General features: G+C 37.2%; 1 protein-coding gene across 4 annotated transcripts in view; it reads right to left on the bottom strand.

The window, feature by feature from the left end:
• The window catches only part of NALCN (sodium leak channel, non-selective), a 242598-nt gene that overhangs the window by 174924 nt on the left and 44702 nt on the right, over positions 1–22972 (bottom strand). For all 4 annotated transcript variants that reach the window (XM_083883453.1, XM_083883452.1, XM_083883454.1 and 1 more), the window contains one exon: positions 16507–16661. In XM_083883453.1, coding sequence (XP_083739579.1) covers positions 16507–16661 — 155 coding nt within the window. The remainder of the gene's footprint in view (positions 1–16506; positions 16662–22972) is intronic.

The following is a 22972-nucleotide window of genomic DNA, read 5'->3' as shown; positions in this document are numbered from 1 at the left end:
AAGCAGCTTGAACAATTAAGCAGTCACTGTTCACTGAAAATATCTGTAGATATTTTAGGAAAAATAGCAATTATTTGCATATTGAAACAATTCACAGAACAAAAATGCCACTGTAGCAAAGAGATTAAAATGTATTTCCCAACACTGTGTGCTAAGTACAGAGTAATACAGAGTGCTAACTATTTGTAAGATGTGCGTAGAGAGCAGTTTCCCCAGGGAAGAAGAGAATCCCAGAAAAATGCCTTGGGAAACCCCATCCTTTTGCCATAAGCAGAAGGCTGATTGACATGCTGTCTATGCTAACTGTTACTAGAAAGTTCTCAGTTCTCTGTGTTATCATAGGTTGATTTTTGGTGCAAGAATTTTAATAGTCTTAATCACTGTTCCCTGTTGGACCCTTCCCTCAGACCACAACTTAACTGCGCTCCCACAGCAAGGTGCATAAGTACCTTTGTCTGACCCAAAACTCTGCCTTTAGCCTTGTGCCTTTTGCTCCTTTTTACTGCCGTGATCCAGTTTGGTCCAATACAGTGGACACCTTATTGTTTGTTATTTTTATATTATTAAAAGTACTTTTTGGACAACTGGATCAAAGCTGTCTTATTCAAGTCGCTGTCAGGCTGAGTCCTGAGGAAACTCAAAGGAGTCTGATAGTCTGGGCCAGACATCAGGAAGTTTCAGGTGTGTCAAAGATTTATTCAAAAGATTTAGTCAGGTCACCTGCTAGATACTGCAAAATCTTGCTCTCAGTTTGTTTACAACCAAAACTTAGGATGAAAGAGTAAAGAATACACAAGGTATTTAATGTTCTTAGATAAGATTTTGGTTTTTCAAGTAATTTCTATTCTTTCTCAGTTGCCATGAGAAAGGCAGTAACTGGAAGTGAATGGTCTTACACTGTTTTTAAGAAGTATTTCAATATTTCACAGCAGATCCAAAATATTATACCATTCTTTTAGCTTGTAACCTAGATATTTTCCAATACCACTCAATGCATACTAGATATTGTGTAAGAACTTTTTCATGGGCGAATGTCATGACATTGACAATGGAATAGAATACAGTACCTACCAAAAGTCTCTAAGAACAACAAAGAAAAGGCACTTGAAAAAACAAATATTCAATATTTAAATATTTGAGTAACAGAGTAATAAAGTGGACTGTGCACTATTTAATGAAGAGGAAGCATGGCATTACACATTTGCTGCAGGATAGCATCATGTGGGACACAGACAAGCTGATGTGCTGGAGGGTCACACCTAAGCTGCTGCTCTGTATGTGCTCCCCCCTCTAGAGTGACCATCTGTGAACTAGATTTTCTGGAATAGCATTATCCCCCCTTATTCCCCAGTAGAAGTGGTTTTGCTCATTTCCACCAACTTTACAAAAATTATGTCTAGGATAAAATAATCAAATCTCAGGGGAGAAGGTAAAAACCACATGTCCTATGCATTACACAAATGCTGAAGGTCAAAGCCTGTAAACAGGCCACATCCTGCAGCTCTTGTCTGAAAGTGAAAATCTTCCACTGTGAAAACAATTAGCTCTATTACCCGGTAACTGCAGCTTCCATTATGCAGGGCTATATTGTCTTAAACGCACTGACTGATAATTAAACCGATAGGATCTAATTTTCTTGGTACGGAATGACAGGTTTCTAATTGCCTGACTTTAATCTCTGTCTATTGGCTAAGAGTTTTCTGCTCCCTTAGCATGGCTGAAATTAGTCACACCTTTTGTTTCTAGGCTGTTCATACACCTGTCACACCTTTAACTCCTCTATTTTTTCACAGTTCTTCATTCTTTGTCAGACTGCAAGTTGTTGAGTAGCTATCCACACAAACAGTTATTGTCTTTGACATAAGCAAAGTTTCTTCAACTCTCATGCAGAGTGAAAACTGGTGGGCTGGGAGGTTGGTTTTGCTTGAAGCAGCTCTTTCTATTTGTTTTCTTAGTAAATCCTCATTAAGGAAATTATCTTAGTGTGCATTTATTTCCCTTTCACCACAGTATTCCCAGCACACGAGTCCCTTCATTGCCTTACTTAGCCTCTCAAAGTTATCTGACCCTTTGATTAGCATTCTGCAGTGGAAAAAAAAGAAATGTGACTGTAGATAATATACTTGAGTGGTTTATCTCATATTTTCCATAGGAGTTTATAAATAAACTTTAGCAGCAGTACCAAAGCAAATTCCTTCCTCTGCCTTCACAAGAACATGTATCATAAAATCATGCTGGGATGCCTTGCTGTGCTAGAGAAAGGGCAGTAGAAAGTAAGCATGAGTAATAGTATTTACACTGCACGTAACTCACACTCAGCAGCAGTGGGCATTGGCAGGCTGAAGGGTTCCCAGGGGATGCAGTGCAAAGGTTGTCCCCAGCTAGGGGTGCCATCTGGGAGCTTGGATCCTGCAGACTCAGCTGCAATGTCTCCATCATCACATTTCTCAGCAAGCTGCAATTCAGGCTCCTCAAACTGTGGAGGTGCATATTTGGTTTGGGTTTAATGTTGTGTTACTTTTATATTTGTTATACGTATGATGGTTCGTTCCATGTACACCCCGTATTTTTCCCTACTTGTTTTTACCCTGTTACAGTTATCTGCCCATCACATATTCTATAACCCCCCGGTCCTGTCCATCACTCAGGAGCCTCTCCCTGAGTCTGGAACATTCTAGGGAAAGCATCAAATGATTGGACAGGGTCCAGGCTGTCCCCTCCCACTTTCCACTAAGTGGTTGTTATATATGTTTATTATGTTGTGAGCCACACCCCTGTTCTACCCTATTGGTCCCTGGCTGAACCCTCCCCTGTGTTCTACCTCTCTTTAAAAGTTGCTGTTCTGGGGCAATTCTTGTCTCTCCTGAGGCAGGTGTCCTGACGTGAGGACTCTCTGCTGGAGTTCCAATAAACTTGCTGCGGTTGAACCTCTGGAGAGTCCCTCCTTTCTTCTTCCTGCCTTCATCTCACATACGCTCCTGACTAGCCAAGACCCACAGTATTGCAGGGGTGCCGGGGCTGGCCGAGCTTGGCAATACAGGCACCGCCGCATCAAACCCTTATGCTGTAGCACATCTTGAGATGCAGCACAGGAGTAAAAGCAGGAGCAAGGGGTGGGGATGCTTGAGTGGTTCACTAAGAACTCAACAGCTGTGCTGGTGTCAGCGAGGTCTCCAATGCTCTGCTGCATTGATTTTTTAAATGTTTGTTGTGTTTTTTTTTTTTTTTGTTTTGTTTTTTTTTTTTTTTTTTTTTTTTTTTTTTTTTTTTTTTGTTTTTTTTTTTTTTTTTTTTTTTTTTTTATTTTTATTTTTTTTGTTTTTTTTTTTGTTTTGTTTTGTTTTTTTGGTTGTTTTTTTTTTGGGGGGGGAGGGTTTTTGGTTTTTTTTTGGTGTTTTTTTTTGGTTTTTTTTTTTTTTTTTTTTTTTTTTTTTTTTTTGGGTTTTTTTTTTTTGTTTTTTGTTTTTTTTGTTACATTTTGATCCCTTACCAATTTCAGGAGAAAACATACTTATATAGAATTTAAGACTATGCTACTTCAGATAAATTAAGAAAGAGTACATGAAGTTTTATGTCAACACGGCATCAATTCACTTGAGGTGATCCAGCTTACAGTTCAAAAAAACATAATGACATGCAATTAAAACTTGCATTTGACCTGCCTCAACTTTTATTTTCTTATACCCTTCCAATAAGTCTGCCTTTCTGCCACATTTTGCTTTTCCACCTTTTCAGCTTATGATCAGTGATAGTTTATAGGCCTTTCAGCTAACATCAGCAAATATGAATTTTTTAAAAACATTGTTATCACTGTAACAATTACTTGCTAGAAGCCATATTAGAAGGAAAACTTCAAAAATAATTACTTTGAAAATGAAAATTAACCAAAACATATTGGTTCAGTGTGCAAAAAACTCTTTCTGCTTTCTTAGGAGCAGATGGGAATGAAATAGAAGTGCACAGCACAGACATTGGACAGGTGATTAAATTCTGTGCAGCATACCATAACAATGCAGGTGATATATCAAAACAGAAATAGTAGCAAGATATGCCCACCAGGAAAGGTCCACAATTACAAGTAAAACAGAGAACCAAAGAAAAAGTAAAGTTTTCTGGAACTTTAATTCTATTATAGATCCATCTATTTAGCTACCAGCACTAATACAGAATACCCTGAAATGGCAGGGGAAAGTATGTTCCATTGAAGACTCTCAGCAGCAGGAAAGTTTTCTGTGACTGTCAGGACAACTATACTAATCTATTCACATTAGTTTCATCTGATTGCCTGGTTTAATGCAAGACTCAATTACTTTGGGATTAACACAGCAATAAATTAAAATTCTGGAGGGCTGCTCAAATTCTTGTAAGTTTCCAAAACTCTACAACTTCTCACGTACCATTTGTTAGTGTAAGAGCTAACTCAATACACATTATTTGTGCTTTTTTTTTTCTAATCCACAGCATAAAAAGTCTTAATTAACTAGGAAACTAGAATGGCTTAACTGAGAAAAGTGAAGCCTACAGGAACATCAAATAGCTAAGGAAGTGTGGGGGTTTTGTTGATTTGGTAGAGATTGTTTGTTTGTTTGCTTGGTTTTGTTTGTTTGTTTTAAATTCAGGCCATTTCTTCAGTTGTCTGCAATCAGAAGTATTGTCTTAGTATTCTCTGTGGGTTTAGGTATCCTTAACACAGAAATACAAAGTGCTCGCTGTGACCATGAGTAACAGCCAATATTTATGTATCAGCCATGTCTGTGGACCCACACAGTACAAGCAGCTTAAGCAGTGAGTGTGTGCTGTAGAGAGGCAGGACAATGGTGCCTCAGCTGCAGGGAAGTAGGACAGCAGCTGCCTTCTAGTCCTTGTATCATGTTCTTTCTCCCACAAAAGTAAAGCAGGAAAACTGGTATAGGGTCGCAGAAGTAGGTGGCAACAGACACAGGATACAGAACCAAAACCTCAGATATGTAAGCTCACCAGCTGAGATATAACCTTTAGTTAAAGCCCATTGGTTTTCCATTGAACACTCAGGCTTGAAAAGCCTGTTCTGTCCTATAGCAATAATAATTTTGCCCTGTGCCATAGAATTTTTGCTAATCAGAGCTAATTGCCACTCACCTTAAAATTTCTATCAGTGCCATATTGTTTGGTAATTACCATATCTCCTCTTTAGCAGGAAGAAATAGTGAATCACATGCATTGGTCTGCTTTTTATAAACCTTTTGCATAACTATTAAGAAAAACTAAATTTTTAAAGTATCTATGGGGATAGTCACTTACCTATATAGTTAACAGAGGGTTGTGATCCCTGTTCTGTCAGGCTACAGAAGCAAGTGATTACAAAAGATAAACAATATATATATATTTATGACCAGATAAAGTAAGTAAATAAGGGTCAGTGTCAGATCAGGAGTAACCTCCATACTGAGGATATCAGCATTCCTAAAGCCAGTTTGCTGTTAGGCAGTCATTCTGGGACATGCCTTAAGACTTGCTAGTGTGATTATAAGGTTTATGAAACATCAAATAAACTTCAATCTAAATGAAGAATACATTTATGAAATGAGAAATGAGGACAGGGCTGTAATCAAATAAAGAAAAACTTCTGCAGAGTCAACCACCCATTATGAGTGTCTTTGGGCCCTGCCAATGTAGCAGCACAAACGTTCTCAGAGCATTATATCTGAATAAAACATAGACATCTCTATTTGGAGCTGAGCTAAAGTTCCTAGAGAAATGAACCATAAGAATTCATTTAAAAGGGTCAAGGGACAGGATTAAGGTGGGATATTCTTGTCATAGAAGCAGTGGACTACCACCATCCCACCCCACAACAGCACAGTTGTGGAAACTGCAGAACTGATAACCCACTTGGAAAATTATGTGGCTAATTTTAAAGTAACTGCTAATATTTCTTGTTCAAAAGGTGCACAAATAGGATCAAAACATAATGTCTACTTTGCAGAATGTGGGGATAGGCCAAGGGAAAATATATTGTTCTCTGTTGTCTGCAAGCTGTTGGTTTACTAGACTCTGCTTTACCATGCAATACAAGATAGGCACATGCCATGGACACTGCGGGGAATATTTGTGTCATCTAAGCACACTTTGATAAATTAAGTTTGTCTAGTCTTCATTTCTGTTTCTGCTCATAAGCAATAGTCCTTTCTTGGTGCACTGATTTGAGAATGAAATCATACTATTTTGCTTCTTAGACAATTCTGAGTATTCTGTAGTAGCAAAATGAATCTTCTACACACTGCATTGCAAAATCTCTTTGATCTGTCAGTCCAAGATTGTATCAGTTTTATTTTTTATTTCAAGGTTAAGTAATCACCTAAACTATTGTCAGCATGGGGGAAAGGATGGACCAGAATGCCTGAAACTATTCACATTATTCAGTTAGTAAGTTAATGGTATTAAATGCACATGAAGGATAAAGCACTCAAAAGAGAAGCCTTCTAGAGGAAAGGAAAAAGTGGTAACTCAGTCACCTAGATGACATAAAATCATGAGAGACAGCATACTAACAAGGCATCAAAAATGTCATGACTTGGCAAACAGAATAAAAATATTGAATTTCTAAGAAAAAGATTGTCAAGGATAATATACCTTTATTGCTTTGGTTCACAAGTGCACCCTAAATGTTTCTATTTGATGTATCAAGAAAATTTCAGTGAAAGGAAAATTTGATCTAAAACATATCCTGTAATCCGTACTAGACTTAATGCTAACAAAAACACAATCAAGCATAATGTAAGACAGCTTCCAATGCTTTCTGACTCACCTGGTGGCAAAAATTAACATTGTACAGAAGAGCGTAACAGAAAAGGATTTTTGTGGTTAAAATCCTTATAGGAAGATGGCCATTGCTGCTTTCTGAAGCTAACCTTCTATACAAACTAGCATTTGGAGCTTCAGAGGAAAGAATGACTAAACAGTGAGTGGAGTCAAAGGTGAGCATCAAGAGAAAGGAAAATTATGTCCAAAAATACAGCTTTTTTTTTGTATTCTGTAAAAACTGGATATATTGCAGATTTGCATTTTTTCACTACAGGGAGGAAAGAACAGGGGAAATGTTCAGGGAACAGGGAAATATCAAACCAAGAGTAAAAAGTCAACACCCTCTGGTCCTTTTACACTGTGTCATCTTGTCATACAAGGAGATGAAGTTGGTCAAGCAGGACCTACTTTCAATGTTCATATTTTCCTAAATATATCTGTCTATCTTCAACTTCTAACCACTGAATTTCATTAGTACCTTTTCTGCCAAATAAAACAAATTCCCAAAGAAAAAAAAATCAGCTCACACAGCCTTCTGTTATTACAATTTTTCTGATGAGAAACAAAGCATGTCCTTGTAACCAGGTCCTTATGGAGCAGAAATCAGTGAAAACCATGTAGTACTTTAAGCCCAAAGAGGAATTTTTTAGTTGACTCACTTTCAATTTGTTCATTATCTACAAGAAAAAAGGTCAACTTATTTACCTTATTTACACAGCCATATTTCACTCCTCACAGCACAGAGGAGTCCCTCGTAACTAGAATTATTTCCCAAGATGAAAAACGCAAGGAGGACTGCAAACTGCTATCACCTGCATAGGGTATACAGACTGTTTTCTTTGCTCCTCTATGCTCACTAAAACCCTGTATAACCTTCTGAAGGTGCCAATGTAAAGGTGGTTCTCATGTCCAAATTTATTTAGGTGCCTTCAGTGGTAGGCTTTGGTAGCAGGGGAAGCTCCAGAGCAGGGACAGCTGTTAAGGAACTGCAGCTCATGGCTTCTCTGTTCTGGAGAAGAGGAAAGGGAAAGGGAAAGGGAAAGGGAAAGGGAAAGGGAAAGGGAAGGGGAAAGGGAAAGGGAAAGGGAAAGGGAAAGGGAAAGGGAAAGGGAAAGGGAAAGGGAAAGGGAAAGGGAAAGGGAAAGGGAAAGGGAAAGGGAAAGGAAAGGAAAGGAAAGGAAAGGAAAGGAAAGGAAAGGAAAGGAAAGGAAAGGAAAGGAAAGGAAAGGAAAGGAAAGGAAAGTTGCAAAATGCATCTACTCCTGATTCCTGCATCAGTCCCCACCTCAGATGCTGCAAGAACAGAGGAGTGGGGACTAGGACATTGGGAAGAGGTGACTGAAGATGAGACAGGCAAAGGAGGAAAGGCATTTTCCTTAAGTGTCTCTTAACCATTTGCCTTCCTTAGTTCTTAATACCCGAATGAGTGATCATACTATGTTAATTGGCAGTAAAACAAATAAGTAAAATTCCCTGAGTGGAGACTTATCCACAACAGTGCCTCAGCTGGTGTCAGCTGGGCTCTATTGCTCTGTTTGCAAGGCCTAGAAAGGAATTCCAGTGAAAAGAAAAAAATCTATCACCATTTCTGAAATAATGACTTCTAGTGGTTTCTCAATCAGTGGACTAATGGGGCATGCTTTAAGTCATTTTGGCTCACATTTAGAAAATATGTGTTTTATTACTAGACAGTCTGAATGGCTTCTCTAATTACATTCTGACACCTTCACACATTAACATCACTATCACTTGTCATGCTACCACATGATAACTCCACGGGTCAAAGCCATGGATGAAGGGCTTCTTACTAGACATGCACAAAAGTGTCTGAATCAAAGAGCTGCATTAGTGGAATAAATTAGACCCTTTTATCAAAGCATTTAATACTATGATATACTTGCTAGGTTAAACAGAGCATGAAGATTCAATGTGTGTATCAAGCACACATATAATCCAAAGATTCAAAGAGTCTGACTGCAAAGTTTTGATGAAATCATTATTGAACCAATGCTTATTTTTTAAGAGCTCAACCTTTCAGCCTTTAATGAATACAATTAAATGGAGGCTCTGACCAAACAATTACATCCCTTCATTGCTTTCTATTACCCCAGATACTAAATGACTCAGAGCCTAGGGATTCAGGCTGTGGTGGTGATGCTGATCTGCATCTCTGGGCCTCTTTGTCTGTGCAAAGTGACACCAGCTTCATTCAGGAGACAGGATTGTGTGAAAGGGCAGTAGAGGGAGGAAGGACACATATTGGGAGGCAGACAAAAACTTCACAATCCTTTTCACTATCAGCTGTATCTCCTACTCTGAGCAAATAACCTGCTAATGTAAATTTTATTCTGTTCATCAATGTAACTGCTTTTCATGGACATTGAAGTCTCAGAGCTGGTAAAGCATTCAGTTGCTCAGGGCAACTAATCAGTCATAATCCACTGGCCCCCTCTTGCCTATGCCAAGGATCTGGAAAAACCAAGTGGCTCCTAATATTGCCACCAAGAGGCAAGCTGCCTGTGTCAGGTGGTGAGTAGTGACAGGATGGCTAAAAGGTCAGCTTCTGCCACCACTGAAGGGCACTTTTCTCATCCAGTTGCAGCTGGAATGCCAAGTCATATTTTCAAGCATTATCTTTCATCTTGGTATGCCTTGTTAACATTCAACCTCCTAAATATTAAAGGCAGTTTTATCCACATTGGGGTGAGGTAGTCCATGGAGAAACATTGGAAATAATTTCACAGAAGAATGATGAGGAACAAGTCTTTGTAGAACTGTTTAGAACCAGGCTCCAATTGCTTGCTTTCTTAAGGTGCCTGCAGCAGGAATTCCTGCTGCTGCAGACTCAGAGGGAAAAGGAAGGAATCATGACCTGCTCAGCCTGTGCATAGGTGTTAGTAGGGCATCCTTCCAGAATGGAGGTCTCTTGCTTTGACTGACTGCACTGCTATATAAAAACATGGGTCACTTCTACCCAGAAGTGCAGAGGCCTGCCACCAGGGGAGATACCCTTTTAGATTAAGGTGAGAAGAACCTTCCTCCCCTGGGCCTCTGCAGCCACATGTTAATATTTCTTAGGTTTGGTTGTTTCAATTGGTTTGTTATGTCACCCTGTTAAGCCCCATATATGCACCCCTCCTAGAATGTTCTTCCTTCCCTTGAACCCCATTGGGTTATTTTTGCGACAGTGTTGTTCCACCCCTGTGATCCCATTAATCTTCCCAGTTCATAGCCACCCCTTTGCACCACTTCTCCCTATCCCTATTGGACCTTGACCCTCAGGACCACCCCTTTTATCTGGCAGAAGGATCCAACCCTGGATCCTTGGCCCATTTTTGGCTCTTGTCCCTGGTCTACATTTGAGGTTGTACAATAAATGGCGCTCGGATTCCAAAGGGGATCCTATCTCCCTGCCTTTATTGTCAGCCCTTTATTAGCAGAGCACACCGGGCCCCAAAGGCGTAGGACAGCTCAGAGACATGCAGTTGCACAATGCTACAACTTCTACTTTAGCTTTAAGAATTTGTATCAAATTAATGCTATAGATGTCCACATAAACAAATGGACTTGTAGCTCTGAATACTTGCAGTTTCTCGGTGTACCTAATTTGGCATCTGATTTAGACTCACTTTTCAGTTTTTATTTTAGACTGGTGTGACCATCCTTCCTCCTTCTCCACATTTTTGCTAAATGTTTAGGACATCACACCACTCAACATACTCTGTGGCCATTTAGAATTCTAATCCAAGAGATAGGTACCCAATTTCTTGGAAACATTAAAATCTCCCATGGAAAATGTACTTAATGAATTGTGGCAGATCCAGATTCACAGTATACTATCTTATATACATATATATAATCTTATATATATAATACTAACTAATCTTCCAGTCTAAAAACAATGCCTTTGCAATTCCAAAGAGTTGCATGCACACGAGTATTTTCCCCATCATAAGAGAACTTGTAAGAGAACCAAAGGAACTCCCACAGTTGGTAGATAAAATTTATGTGTAAACAAAGGGGTTACCAAAGCTCTGTTGCTGTTTTACAGACCATAAATCAGATGATTTTGCTGGCTCACTGTGCCAATGAACAGTGTTCACTTCTACTTTATGGCAAGTAAGGTTTAATACAGATGTAGTCTTTGTATATGGCTTTGAAGCACTCCTTACCGTTGATTTTGTTGTCTTCAAGATCGAATATGTATATTTATGCCTTATATGTAAAATGGCCATTAATATAGTATTTTTTTGTCAGACACTCTTTGCAGGTACAAGAAGCAATTAGTCTCATTTAATAGGGTACTGGCCCTAGCAATTAGCAAATGGGTTGATGATAAGAATTAGATCTCCTTCTTCTCCTTTCGGAATGATCTCTCAAGACCTAAAACTTCTCTTGCTTACTTTGTAGAATATTTTTAACCCTTTAGGTATCTTTATCCGGGACTTCCTTTTCCTTTTGAGACTATTTGAAGCAGTATGTAGCACTGTAAATCATAGAAAGACCTTCTCCAGAATTATGCGAAGAGTAAAATCAATGATGTGCTGCAAGTCTACATCTGCAGATGATTGCAGATGATTGCACCCGTGAGGCATGTGGAATGATTACTAGCTGATGTTACAAAAACCTGAATGCAAAAGACTCTGCACTGTGTGGAAAGCGCAGGTACGGAGAAAATCTGTACAGCATCCAACAACAGGGGGGATTCTGGCACATTTGCTGTTCAACAGCACCCACATAGACAGCTCTGCCAGCATCCTTAGTGTGGCCCTGATAGCAGTTACTGCTGTGTTAAATATTGACTAAAGGTAGATAAACAGTGAGATGGAATGTAGAAGTACTTGTCACAGACCTCCAATTCCCAAGATTTGTTTGCTTTTATTTAATTCAACAAATATATTTAAGATTTTAGGTATATATACTTAAAACAAATACAATCATATGACTAATAGTCTTTACAATTAGTACTGTCTGTTCACAAAAAAAAACCAAACCAAAAAACAAACAAACAAACAAAAAACCAAAACCAAACTAAAACAACTCAATATTTAGCTTAAGTTTTTTTTACAAATTTCATAATACTGTCACACTCTCAGCTACACCATACACAACTAAACACAGCTAGGAAAAATACAGAGAAGAAGAGAATAAAATCAGGAAGAAACAGGCTAGCTGTAAATGTACCTGATGCTCTCAGTGGGAGACAAGCCTGAAAGCTGTTCTAAGATGAAGAAAACATCAACCTTTTTATAAAAGCCCAAATCAAAACCAGCTAAGAAGTCTGAGAAAGTGAAGAGCTTGACAGTACCATACAGGTATAGACAATAGTAAGGAATTTTGCTACCTACATCCACACAGCCAGCCAAGCTTTTCATTCATATCCTTTCTCTTATTTCCACTCAGCCCTACAGGTAGCATTCAAAAAATCTTTCAGGCATCCTGAAGAATAAAAGATTCAATTTTATATTAAGGCTCACACTGTGTAAGAACAACACCTACTTAAGAAGTCAAGTTCTCTGTCTAACTGTTGGAAAGAGTACTTGTGTTTCTACTGAGTTCATGAGCAATTTACTATGTGCCATAGGAAAAAACCAGGAACTTCCTGTAGCCTCCCATCAGGTGGAACCTGAAACAGCTGAAGACAACTCACCTAGAGCGGTATTTTATTTTTTCCTTACTATTCCTTCCTCTCACTCCAGAACTTCGCAAACAAAAGGATTTGAGGTACTGGGAGCTTAGCTAATTGGTTCATATTTCATTAATTCTTCAGTTTCATGAACAGTTGTGAGATAGGCCTCTGTGACTTTTGCTTATAACTTTTCCAGAGGTACTGCCAGACAGAGCTTCCCTGGATTTTAGTAACCTCTCTCTTAGAGATTACACTTGCAAAGTTGGCAATACTAGTTGGTGTTTATTTCATTCTACATGCAATCTAGAAATATGAACATTAAAGGACAGAGGCATTAGCTGTATATATACACTGATGTGGCCCATGTTGGAAAAATGATCTTCACAAGCATCTTGTGTAAGTATCATGTTATTAATACACATTAAAGGGTCAGGCACTTGAGAACATATGGCATAAATCTTCCTGTATTGTTGCTGTACAAATGTGGAAGAGAGGCAAATTTTGTAAAGAGAAAGGAAACACTTGATGGCCTACGTATTTTCAAAGGATTTTAAAGGCTTTTAACATTGTCTCACCATGACAACACACAGGAATATGCTAGGTGACACTGCTGTGTGATGAGTGCAAGATCATTTGTTAGGTGTCCTTATGAGGAGCGATTACTAAAATGCTGTCAGAAAAGAAGACCGTTTAACAAAGTTCCAGAATCGAATCTTGGTCTGGTTCTATTTATTTTTTCACTTTTGACCAAGTTGATAAATAAATCATACTCATGTAATTTCATGTAATTTCAGATAAAAGTAAGCTAAAAGGCAGCGCAAGTAATCAGAAGGAGAGAATTAAAACTCCTGAAGATCTTGCAAATTGAAGAAATAGTCTGGAAAAACAAGAGTAAGTATGCTATTCAACAGAGAAAAATGTAAGGGTTTACATTTAAAAATAAATATATAAATAAACAAATAAAGGATGGAAACATTGATGGCAGCTCTTTCAGTAGGACATGAGTTGAAATAAACTAGAAAAACATGAATCACCCACAACATGCTATTGTGAAAATGGAAAACCTCTCACTAAGATGTAGAAATTGTAACAGAGCTTAGAACCACATAAAATAATGGCTCTGCTGGGGTATTCTGACAGTACTGCATTTCAGCTAACTGGTGGATCAGCCAGAGAAGGTCTGGAGAGGGAGAGTAAGTACAAAATATAAGTATCCTATCAAAAGACTGAAACATTTCGAACCATATGGAAGGCATAATGAAAGATGGAGACAACCTTTTTTTAAAGGTTTTGTCTATGCCAGTAATGAATAAAGTAAGAAGTTATCATCTTAAATTCCATAAAGAAGAAAGATTCAGGTTCTACTTGAGGAAAATCTTCCTAAGAGGACAGACAATGAAGCAACACAGTACGTTGCCTGAAAAGAAAATGAAGTCTACTTCTCATCAGAAGGAGATGGCCTAAATTATCTTGACAAGATTTCTTCAAGCCATGTTTATCAGTAGTCTATAACTATGTTCTTCCTTAAAAAATATGTATATGCTTACATGGAAACATACATAAAGCAGATAAATAAAATACCTCAAAACTAAAAATAGAAAACTTGGGAAATAAATCTATATTATTTATTTAAATAACTACCAAAAGTTACACTATCATCTTTCCAATCTTCATCCTTTAAATTCAAAGCCACTTACAAAAAAGGGATCAGGGCATAGCCAAAATCAAGGTATTTTCCAAATATGAAGCTACCTAATTGTCATATTCACAATATTAAAAACTCTATTAACTTTTATCTGATTAGGACAGTTTGGTCTTCACCCAGTAATAAAACTGTAAAAATCCCATCTTTTTCCTTTCAAAAAAAAAACCAAAACAGAAATTATCAAATTCAAATATTCACAGCTTGTACGTATATGCCACAAATTAAGAGTTACTAATTATACAGTAGCTGCCAAACTGCTATGCTCTTGTGATTTTTGTAATGATAGATTTGAGGATCCAACAGGACAGGCTGCATCATAGTATCTACAAATGAAATACCAATGAATGTACAAAAAAAAAAAAAGTATAATTACACAGAAAATATTTATTTCATTACTTACCTGTTAACTACATACAAAGATGCATCATGAAATGGATATTTATAAAATATTGATGAACTTTCTGGTTATAATTCTGTTTATAACAATCCTAATTTGAGGAAACTTATTTAACATTTTTGGGAAAGCTTCTGTGTCTTACTCAGTATTTTAAAGTTTAATTATCAGCCTTCAATTGATATTCAGTTTAACTTCTGGCTACTGTTCTGAAAGGTGTTATATCCTGGTTACCTATTTCTAGACAAAACAATTTATCAATTACAAGTCTCCTAAGTCTATTAGCAATCTCTGACCTTTAAAATGCAATATTCAGAAATACATATTGATAAGGCTGTGACTCAGGAGACCAGAGTTTCAATTTTGTTTTTTTAACCTGTTTTGAAGGCATCCATGGACAAACTATTTCACCTGTCTTTGCCAAACTGCCCCCATCATTAAAAACAAGCTGGCCTCCTTTATTAAGCACTCTGGGTCTCATTCAACTATTCTACCCATTGAAGCTTGCCTAAGACATTGCAACTACTTTTCCCTGGTGACCAGCTAGGCAGCAAGAACACCACCCTTCAATGCCACAATTTTTTTTTTCTCATAAGATTAGAAGGGTGATTTCAATCTGAGGCCTAATTTTTCTGGCAATACCCCTATCTCATGCTCTCCTCCCAAACTACAGAACTTGAATGTGGATGGATTTAAGTTCTACTGTGAACTCAGCCCATATTCATCTAGGCATGACAGTAAATCTGAAGGCTGACTGAGAGATCAGACAGGAATATCCTTTGAGATCTACAGAAGAAAAAATTATAGAAAATTTGGTACTATCTGTGGTGTTATCTGTCTAACAGTACTGGAAAAAACGGTATGTTTCTGACTCCCAGAGGGAACAGAATGGTGCTTGACTGAAATCAGGTTTTTCTTCCTTTCTCACAAGAAAAAAGAAAGGACATAAATGGCAATTTTTGTTCATTAATTATTAGTATCATAGAGTACTTTTAGCAGGACTCTGAGACTTCCTTGTAACTCTCTGGCTCATTGTGTATATCCAGAAACCTGAATATTCAGGAATAAACTGAAGCAATTTCAGCCGCAAAGGCTTTCAATACTCCAAAAACCTTTTTAGATTTCAGTCATTCAGTCATTAACCTTTTCATTACCTTCAAATTCAGCTGAAGCCAGGATAACAGTCTGGAGCTCAAGCCAGAAAAATGAGGGGAAAAAAACCCCAAAACAATAAAAAAAAACCTTATCAGAGTCAAAGTGATGCATGAGAAAGAATTCAGCCAGTGGGTATGCTCTATCTTCTGAAGGTACTTCCCTACCTATCCTGAAATGAAAATTTACAGCTGCAGGCTCCTGTTGGACCTTTGCTCAATAAATGTGAAATAACCACAATGTTCTGATAGAGTAACTGCATATTTTCCATCCAGGTGTGGATCTTGCCACAGCTGCCCATGCTCTTGCCACCTTTCCTGCTTTTGCATCTGTATTGCAAAATCTGCTTGACTCTCAATCATTTTTCTGGCCGCTCTGACTTACACAGTTTGGATCAAGATTGCCACAGATACATAATATCATTTTTTTCTCTTATCTTCTCCTTAGTAACAAGATGATTATCCAAGTAATTCTGGTGGAAAAAGTTTTTTTATGGGAATTACTACTAAAATTAGACAAACAGAAGGGATTTTATGCTCTAAAATGAATCAAAAATAAAAGAGAAATTAGTCATCACATTTGCATACTGGTGATAATCAACAGTTGACTTCTTATAAAGACATTGTTTTAAAGGTATTTAAATCCTGGGATCCCTGGCAATGTAAAAAATACATCATAACTGCAAAGCAAATAGCACAGCTTCTCTTTCTGGCACGTGCTCTATTCGAGTAGAATACTGATTGCACTTGATGTCTTTTCAGCACAGACATGAACTATCTTTTCCATTAATTTCAAAAACATTTTTAAATGGATACTGAAATGGATTTTACCAGTAGGACAGACCTATCTCATTAAAGCCACTGTAGCCCAGCTCTTGCCTGCTTAGTCCCAGATCTTCAAGGTCCATGCATTTAAATCCAGGTGGGCACTGGTAACCTTCTTCTAGCTCTCTGGAACAGTGGGTGTCTGGGATAGCTAAATTATTCCAGGTTACATTTCTGTGAAAAATACAAAATTAAGTTGTTACATAAACTCAGTCCACAGCAAAACTAAATATTTGAAAGTCAGAGGACTAAAGTGAGAAGTTCATCAGCTGTAATTTTTACTATCTGATGTTCTTTGGTATACACTTATTTTCTTTAAGCACTTACTGTAAAGGGCAAGATAACACACTCCTAAAACTTCATCCTTATGTAATGACAGTACAAATACTATCAGCAGAAATTTCATACTAATGCCTAGAGACCCCATAAAAATGGAGACTGTCCAAGAAATGGAAGAGTTAACATTCAGCTGCTCCAACTGCTCTTTAATGCAATTTGAACACAATGTTTCAGGCTCCTTTGCAGATCCTGAGATGAGAGTGTGTTCAACTGCAGTCAATCATAAGACTTTGACTTACAAAGGCATTACCTGTGATTGCTTTGACACATCTTAAAAGGATCCTTGTGGATGACTTGTCACCAGAGTATGTATTCAGCTTCTTGTAATTTGGTCAGGACAGGTTTCCACCACAGGTGAAGGGTCACAAGAAAGAAGTCAAACCACTACATGTGTAGTGTAATTAGTATCTAGCCACTACTGTGACTGAAACAGATCTGACTTACTTTTAAGTTAGCCCAGTAATGATTTGGTAGAAGAGGTGAAAAAATTTGAACTGGCTTGAATTGGCTCAAGTTGATTTATATAAGTGACAGTAACATTTTTAAACAGAAAGGTCATGAGACAAGGGCCAGTGCCCCAACACAATGCCACAGCATTGGCCATTTTTTACTGTTGTCAGAGGCTGAGCATCACTTGTTTCCCAGTTTCTCTGGCAGCTGTGGTTGAGCTATTGCAGGCTTTGTCACACTGGACCACAAGGGGACTTATGTAGGCCCAGTGCTAAGGGCCACAGAAGCTAAAAAGAGAGGGAGGACAAGTTTGTTGCACTTGGTTCTATTAAATATATGCCTGTGGCATGGACACATAAATATGGGTTATCTAAGTATTCTCAAACTTTGGGAAGGGAAAGCACAGTAGTTGATTCCCCCAAATCACTTACAGTGCCCAGTTAATAATCACAATACACAGTCTTTGCCACAGACTGATTGCCCCATTTTCCTAGAAGTAGTTTATTTAAGAACTAACCTTAGCAAGCCACCCCCTCTACCCTGAGCTGGTCCCTGCCAGGGTCCGCAAAGCAACACAGCACAGAAGTGGGGATTCATGTTACTTGTGCTGTGGGGCTGCTGGGCAAACCAAAGAGAAGAAAGGTCCAAATAAGGCTCCAACTTGGCTGAATGAACACACAGCTAAGCAATAACTGTTTTTCTCCCTGCTTGTATTCTCTCATCCAGCATAGGAAAATCCTGATTTTTGGTTCAGTCCTAGGGCAATTTCAAATCAGATGTGAAAAGCTAATCACAGTTAGTTCTAGTCTGAGAAAAAAAAAACAGTTGGTGGCATTTTCCATTCATGTTCAGGTTGATTTTGACTTCCTGGTTACAGCACAGACTTTTGATATAAAAACACACAAAATGAATTGCTGAAAGTTATGAAAAAAAAATGCTGTAGCATTCATTCTGTTATCTTGAGACATCATCCAGTGTCTTAAAATACAACATTTTAAATTACATTACTTGTCCACAGAAAAGGTGAAACTTTTAAGCTTGCCCTTTAATATAATTAGTATCTTATTGTTCTTCTGAAAGTCCTTTTCCTTTAATCTAACTCACAGATGCATTTTGACAACTAAACTGGGTGAACAGAAGCTGTAACTACTTTATTTTTTATTGTTTTTTAGCACTGCATGGGATAGCATTACATTATTTGAAATCTGTCAGTTTGAAATCAAAACATCCTACAAAATATTCCTAGGCAATTACAAATACAGAGAAATAACAATTGTGGCATCTATCCTGCAGTCATTTCTTTATGATACCAGAGAGACCTATATATCTGCATGGATGCACACACAGACATGTAGAGTTCCAGATGGAGTTTTAAAGAACACCCTGAAATTTAGCAATGTGCATAACTAAAAACACAGATACACAAGCATGTGTGTATTTGTTCCACGTCTGTAAACATGCTCAGCACGTCACTGAAGTATTTAAAAATTAATCTGTTCACCCTAGTTCCTTTAAACTAAAATATGCTAATTCATACCCAGTTGCATGCTTTATGTTAGATTTATAATATTCCATCCAAAAGCCATTACCGTATATAGGATTAAGATAAAACAATATTTTACATATATTTTTAGGAATTAAAATTAATTCATTGGCTCAGGCAGATTCAGAACCCCAGCTACTGGTAGCTAATGAATTACACATTATGGCTTGCATTAGAAAATCCCTCAAACCCCAAGAGGCCAGCAGCATGGGGGCATATTATTAAAAGCATTGCTGGCTCTCAATCACTGCAATGCAAAGCATTCATTTAAGTGCTTCATTTAAACTTAGATAATTATTTTAATTTAACCTCCTTTTGAAGGAAAAAAAAAAAGCTGTCTGTGCACTGAGTATGATTTAGGCTAAAAATGAAGAGTCTCTGCTTATAGTACCTGTACAGATACGAGCCTTTTTGGATCACTGTTACTTGGCAAGTTGTGTTCTGCCTCAAGACAGTTAATAAGCATACACTAGTACACATGGACTAGAGAATATTAGCTATCTACAAGTGGCTAGATTATCACCAGATGTTTTCAATATAAAATGATTTAAATTTTATTCCTTCATAGGCCATACACAATATCAATTAAGTACTGAGATACTGATTCAGCACACAACTAGTTTTAATCTCAAAAGTTCAATTAGGCACTGTGCTTAAATGTCCTGAACAGGGCTCCTGGAAAAATTTAGGAAGAAGAAATAATTCATCCCAACAGACCAATAATATTCCTATGCAGAGTATTCAATGTCTGTAGAATGCAGCATCAACCCAACAGGCGAGCTGAGAAATTAGTTCTCCACAGGAATGACAAGGATGCAGAAGGAAATAATTGACTCCACTTCACTTGATAGGTATCTTTCAACAACAGGATTGTTGCAAAAGACATAGAACTGTTACTCTGACATGTGTTTAAGTGCCTGAAGAATGTTATGATTACATATACATATGTACATCACAGGAAGGACCGGAATTGATGTCTCTTGGGAGTACAGTGCCTGTTTTCCATTGCATCTGTTACAAAACTGGTCTTTCAACCACCATGTGCTCATGTGAGAACAATCTCTCTTTTAGCACCTTCTCTGTATTAGGGCAGTTCTTCAAAAAGGGTTTTTCACACCTTAAGAGACAAATTAACATGGTAGTTTCTAGCTTCCTGCTAGCCTGACTTTCTCTGCTGAAAATAGAGATGGGGAAAAAAAGGGATTTTTTTTTAAATTCTGGTGGTATTCTATTAATTTTCTAAGATATCATCAGAAAGCCATTCAAAATTAGAAAGCTTCTTGTGTAGTTTCTAGATCCAGAAAATCTAAAAAAAATCCCAAAACAAAACCTAAGAAGTATACTTATTGATAAAGTAATAAAAAATAATTTCAAACGGTTCATTAGGTAAAGAAGTTGATATGTAAAAATGACTTAACTGGAGCTGAAGGATTTTCTGTGTTAAAAGGAACCCTATGTCTGTCCCTGTACAAAACCAGGCACTGCCCAGCTGCTGGAGAGCTACTGCATGTTAAAAATAATATAAAAGACATAAAAAGTGGCTGGTAGATCATGAAGCAAACAAGTAGCAACCGTGCAGCTTCCAAAGAAAGAGAAATACATTAACTGGGGCTCAGAGGAATTGGCACCATGTTCTGTGCTATCCATTTTCATTAGTGACCTGGGGGACCTAGCCTCATCAAAATCACACCAAGCATATGATGAAGGACAACAAAAACCTTTGAGAACAGAGAAAGATTATGCAGTTCTGAAGACTTTAAAGGTTACTCTCAATAACTGTGATTTAATGCCAAGCAAGGAATTCAGAAAGTGATAGAACCTAAACACAAAATGGACACTGCTGTATAGAAAGTACTAATATAGAAATAAGCTTAGATGAGATGACTGATAAAAGATTTTTTCTTTTAGATATCAAGAATTATAGTTGTTACTTCTGCTAGATGTCTAACTCTGAACATGCAATTCCAAAAAAAAAAAAAAAATTTAAAAAAAAAAAAAAAAAAAAAAAAAAAAAAAAAAAAAAAAAATCTGTTCCTGTATTTTTCACAAGAGATGCTTCTGCTTTGCCATATTGCCAGAACACAAGGAAAAAGCACCAAGATAGTGAGACTGTAGCAACCTTAAATAAATCCAGATAACTCCATGGTACACCAGAGTTGTTCCTGAAACTCAAATTAAATGGATGCTGGGCTAGGATCTCTCAATAAATGCATTCTGATGAAGTAATACTGTGTTTCTATATTGACTTTAGGCAAGTCATCTGATGAATATTAATACACTGCTTTCTTACATATATAGGTCAATGATATCTAATTAATTTTTCTTTATTCTGAAAATCAGGGGGATTTGCTACCATGAAACAACTTCCCTGCACCATTCAACATAATTATTATAGCTCATGAACCTATTTTTTAAAGATTTAATTTTATCTTGTATCAAAGATAAAGTATCAAAGATATTTTATGAAATGAGATGTAATATACAAGCTGAATCCATTGTGGAAAAGTAAGGTCACCTGTGCCCTGAGCATTCTGTTTTTAACAGTGTTTCGGAGCCTTTTTTGAAACCACAAAATATAAAAGCAAAATATGTATAGATGTATATTAATGATAGTGGAACTCTCAGGTCACAAACCTGATATTGCAAATTCTAATTGCTAAGGTAGAAAGTAAAAACTTCTTTTTTACAAATATATTTCTAATTTATTGAATCATAGAAAAGAACAGATTTTCACACCAAATGCAGAAGTTGTTTAGTCAACAACATTTCATATTCTAGATTTAAAGCTCCCTCCCACAACTGAGTCCATGCAAATAGCCAAAACTTGTAACTCAATTTTATCTTCCTCACACTGATTATGGGTGCCTTGGGGATGCCTCACAGCAGCCCTCAACATTTAGATGCTGATCTGGGAGGTCATAGCTCTCTGAGAGCCCTGTATCCTATTTGAGTGTCTTGGATACACCAGTAACACCAAATACCTGCCCATGGGTAAGGGCATCAATTTAAAACCCCTTCAAGTTAAAAAAAAATGACACTTCCTATGATCAGTCAAGTCATCCGCCTTAGTTTGTTTTCCCCTGTACCTACAGCAAGTTATAAAGCATATAACCTTGTTCTCCAACCAAAAGACTTTCCTTAAGGAGGAGAATTTACAGAGATAAAAAGAAAAAAATACTCATGGCATAACTATAATTAATGGCCGTAATTTTATACCAATAAAAATGAGAAAATCTGTGATTAAGATTCTTATGATGATATTATACAAAACCATTGTGCAAAAGGGAAGTTTTAAATTACTTTTCTAATTAGAATTTATCCTCTTAAAAGCTCAGATGGTTCATGGCAATTACTATACACCTGATGATACTATTAGGATGTAAAAAAAATTAGAATTTTTGTTTAGCATTCCAAATTACATGTGTTTTCAGAAACTCTGAGAACTTGAAAGATAGGAAGCCTAGATGGAAAATTGCTTGTTTTTTACCTGATTCCTTGCAAATAGTAAAATGGAGAAAGGTTAAAGTTTATTTGTTGCGTAGTGATCATGAAAACAATCTAAGCACCTAGGCAAAATTCCTTTGCTTTTTCCTTTGAAATGTGTCTTTTATTCCCAAAGCCATATCTTATTTCTTAATGTGCTCATCCAATCAAGTCCTTTTCTCCTTCTCCTTTTCCTTCTGAGTGAGAAACTCTGAACATACAACTGCTGTTAACAGATGGCTCCTAGACTACTTCCTTACACTAGTGCTCTTTTTACAGGCCTAACAATAGTAACAGCTGCTCCTGCACAATTGTTAGAATAATTATAATATTGTGATATAATAATTGTAACAGCTTTCTAATGAAATTTTCTATTTACCATTTTCATAATTATTACCCCATTACGACCTCAGCTAAGCAAGGACAGTATTAATGAATAAAACACACTGATATTGATATATTTCTAAAATCTGCAGTAGTAGTTCATCATTATGATTGGGCATAATTTTTTTCAATGTGCACTCAGTGTGAGTGAACTCTCCTGTCACTGTCATCAAACACATATATAAATGTTAACTTCAGTGAAATTGCACCATACTGCAGTTGAGTTCTAGTGATACATCTTCTAATTTGTGCAGAAAGAGATGGCAGCAGCAGAACCATGCTGCTG

Source organism: Zosterops lateralis (assembly GCF_965231275.1).
Source record: "Zosterops lateralis genome assembly, chromosome: 2".
Lineage (NCBI taxonomy): Eukaryota > Metazoa > Chordata > Aves > Passeriformes > Zosteropidae > Zosterops > Zosterops lateralis.
Note: the sequence above shows the minus strand (reverse complement) of the source record. Positions and strands in the feature narration are given on the sequence as shown.